At 42.8% G+C, this 2,900-nt stretch overlaps 1 protein-coding gene across 1 annotated transcript; it reads left to right on the plus strand.

Annotated features, from left to right (window-relative positions):
- Window positions 1–703: 703 nt before the first annotated feature.
- Window positions 704–2,399, plus strand: LOC122529431 (splicing factor 1-like). Its single transcript, XM_043655569.1, has 2 exons — window positions 704–1,095; window positions 1,863–2,399. Exons 1-2 carry the CDS (start codon window positions 704–706, stop codon window positions 2,245–2,247), a joined length of 777 nt encoding a protein of 258 aa, XP_043511504.1. The 3' UTR covers window positions 2,248–2,399.
- The last annotated feature ends 501 nt before the right edge of the window (window positions 2,400–2,900 follow it).

Raw genomic sequence — 2,900 nt, forward strand, 5'->3', positions numbered from 1 at the left:
ATAAAAAAATATATGATTCCATTTAAGAAAACGTTAATGACCTTCATATGCCTTCTACACGTCCACGTACAACAAGAAAACCCATCATTAAACTGTGCCCCTCTCGAAACCATTCATCTGAAACATTTTTCGCTACGCGTAATAATAATGACGTAAATCTAGATGGCAATATGTGGTGACCCACCCTGTATAGGACAGTTGAAATTAAAGAATTATAATCTAATACACGACGTTAGATATTTCTACAAAATCGTGTGTCAGATTATAATGTAGTAGCAATGCAATATTCTATTAATCTTTAATTTCAATTGTCCTATACAGGGTGGGTCACCAAATATTGCCATCCATGTTTACGTCATTATTATTACGCGTAGCGAAAAATGTTTCAGATGAATAGTTTCGAGAGGGGCACAGTTTGATGATAGTTTTCTTGTTGTAGGTGAACGTGTAGAAGACATACGAAGGTCATTAAATGTTTTTCTTAAATGGAATCATATATTTCTTTATTGCATCAATTGATGCACCTTGAGTTCGTTCGAAATCACAAAATCCTATTACAGACCTAATACACGAAACGTTTCGACAAAGAACTGATTAACCAGTAAATGAAAACGAATAGAAATACATTTTGTGACAGACCGTCTAGATCGAACGTTTAACGTACAGTCTTCTTTAGTGACCTGTGATTACGTTGTGTTTCAGAATGCAGCAGCAATCTGGTACAGGAAACGGGAATGCACGACGCGCTCTGAGTCCCGGGCCAGGTGGCAGCGATACGGAGGATTCCGATATCTCGCTCGGTGGAACGTCTCCTGCGTCACCGAGTTCCTCGCCACCGCCAACTCATCAACCTCCTGTTCCTCTCGGGCCCCTTGGCCCTCTGCCCCCGCCGTCCTTAAATTTCCGCTTCGATCCGTCGCAATCGCAGTTTCGATTCAACCACGCGACGGCCTTCAAATTCCCGCCCGCTGGTTTCCGATTTGGACCGCACAGCCCGCAACACAATCACCCGAACATCTCGGGCGGCGGAATCTTCAGGCTGACGGAAACAAGCCCGTTCCAAGCTGTGGGACCCAGAGGTGATCTCGGATCGAGGTGAGTAGCATTTAAAAACCAATCGTTAATCGCGTACCCTCTCGTTAATCGACGTTTGATAGATAGATATCTCGTACTGATGGCAATCAACCTCGTTCAGAAATTCACTTCGCAGCGTGAAAAAATAGTTTCTTTGACGATTGGTCGTTTAATTTAATTTCGATCGAACTTGCATCCCACCTTCTCGCTAAAAATTGTGAAATATTTGACAGTGAACGAATATGTTAAACGCGAAGAAGTATATTCATGAATCTTCACAATTCAAGTGTATTTCATGTTTCCTCGTAGTTTCTTCTTTTTTTTTTTTTTTTTTTATAAATTTACGCGTGCAATGTACAAAATTTAAATTGAACAAGTTAAATTTCGAATAAATTTTTATTTTATATATTTCGTATTAAGAATACGAAGTACCATCCTCAAATATATATGTAACGAACAAACTAATTTCCAGAACGAAATTATTTCATTACTATAATTTATTTTATGAAATTTTAATTCCATCGTACAAGAATATGGAGGTTTCCACATCTACTTGCATTTATATTTACATTTGCCAATCATCGATCATCTTAGATCGTTTCGTAATATTATACAGTTACTCTGAAACGTCTGAATAACGATCTCAGCCGTCAATGACGGCCGGCAACAATCGACGATACGTACGAACGTAACAAATTTCTCATCAACGAGAACTCTTCGTGAGAGCCGCGATGGAAAATAACGTTTCTAAGAGAATGCTAACGCGGAACCGCATTTGCCAATTGCAGATTGCCGGATCCGCTGGGGCTGCCACCGCCGAGATTGCACCCACACGACGGTTTGCTCCATCATTCTCAAATACAGCATCAGCTACCGGAAGGAATGTCGAGGATATCGGAAGGCTCGCGTCTCTCCGATGGTGGAATCTCGCGCCTGTCAGACAGCCTATCGGAAGCGCACAGCCCGCCATTAATGGCGACGAACCTGTCGGTGACGGGTCCGTTAAGGGTCGCGGTACCGAGTCCTCATACACCTTCCTCGCGAGGTAGTCCAACGGTCGGGCAACAGACTCCTCAGGGTCAGTCTCAAGGCCAGGGATTGATAAGGGTCGCGACATCACCTCCACCGAATCCGAAACCACCGCAGATTCATCGACCATTCTCGCCGGCGTGATACGACAAGGACGACGAATCGGTGGTAATCATCTCGAGAGGAACGGGGAACGAACAGTCAATCGCTCCGAGGAAAATCGTGGCAAGCGACGAGCATCAGTTTTTCGACAAACATTTCGAAGTTTTATGAAAGGGGAAACGGACGAGAGAACAGAGAAACGAACAAGCGCGAAGATTTTGAAAACCCTGCGGTTTGGTGGTTTATGAAATTCTGCCGAGAGAGTCTGCTGCGAATGAAATTCTTGCTGTCGGGTAACGAAACAGGACAGGGAACATTTTCTAAAGCCTGTAGCCTACGGGTAACGTAAAGTGGCAAAGAATGTTGTAATTGATGGTGCGTTGACTAGATCGAGAGAGAGAAAAAAAAAAAAAATAGAGCGGACGTGTGCAATTTACGCGAAGACCAAAAAAAAAAGAGACGAGTGACCATCGCGTGTAAATCGAGGCGAGGCATCGAGAAACGATAACCACGTTTTGGATGGAAACGTTTCTTCGTTGAACGAAAACCAAACACGAGATCAATCCGCTTCGAGGCTAACGAACTCAGTGTAGTGATGTACTTTCTATTCGTTTTCTTTCTTTCTCCTTTTTGTTTTCTTTTTTTCTTTCGTCTATGTAGTCTGTACATAGCGACGCTTTTGGTGAAAAAAAAAA

The sequence above is a fragment of the Frieseomelitta varia genome, unplaced genomic scaffold (genome assembly GCF_011392965.1).
Source record: "Frieseomelitta varia isolate USP_RPSP 00005682 unplaced genomic scaffold, Fvar_1.2 scaffold_286, whole genome shotgun sequence".
NCBI lineage: Eukaryota > Metazoa > Arthropoda > Insecta > Hymenoptera > Apidae > Frieseomelitta > Frieseomelitta varia.

Excerpts from the sequence above, each read along its gene's own strand:
- LOC122529431 (XM_043655569.1), top strand. The coding sequence starts at position 704 with ATGCAGCAGCAATCTGGTACAGGAAACGGGAATGCACGACGCGCTCTG. Across the intron at positions 1,096-1,862 it reads AGAGGTGATCTCGGATCGAG|ATTGCCGGATCCGCTGGGGC; the intron begins GTGAGTAGCATT and ends TGCCAATTGCAG.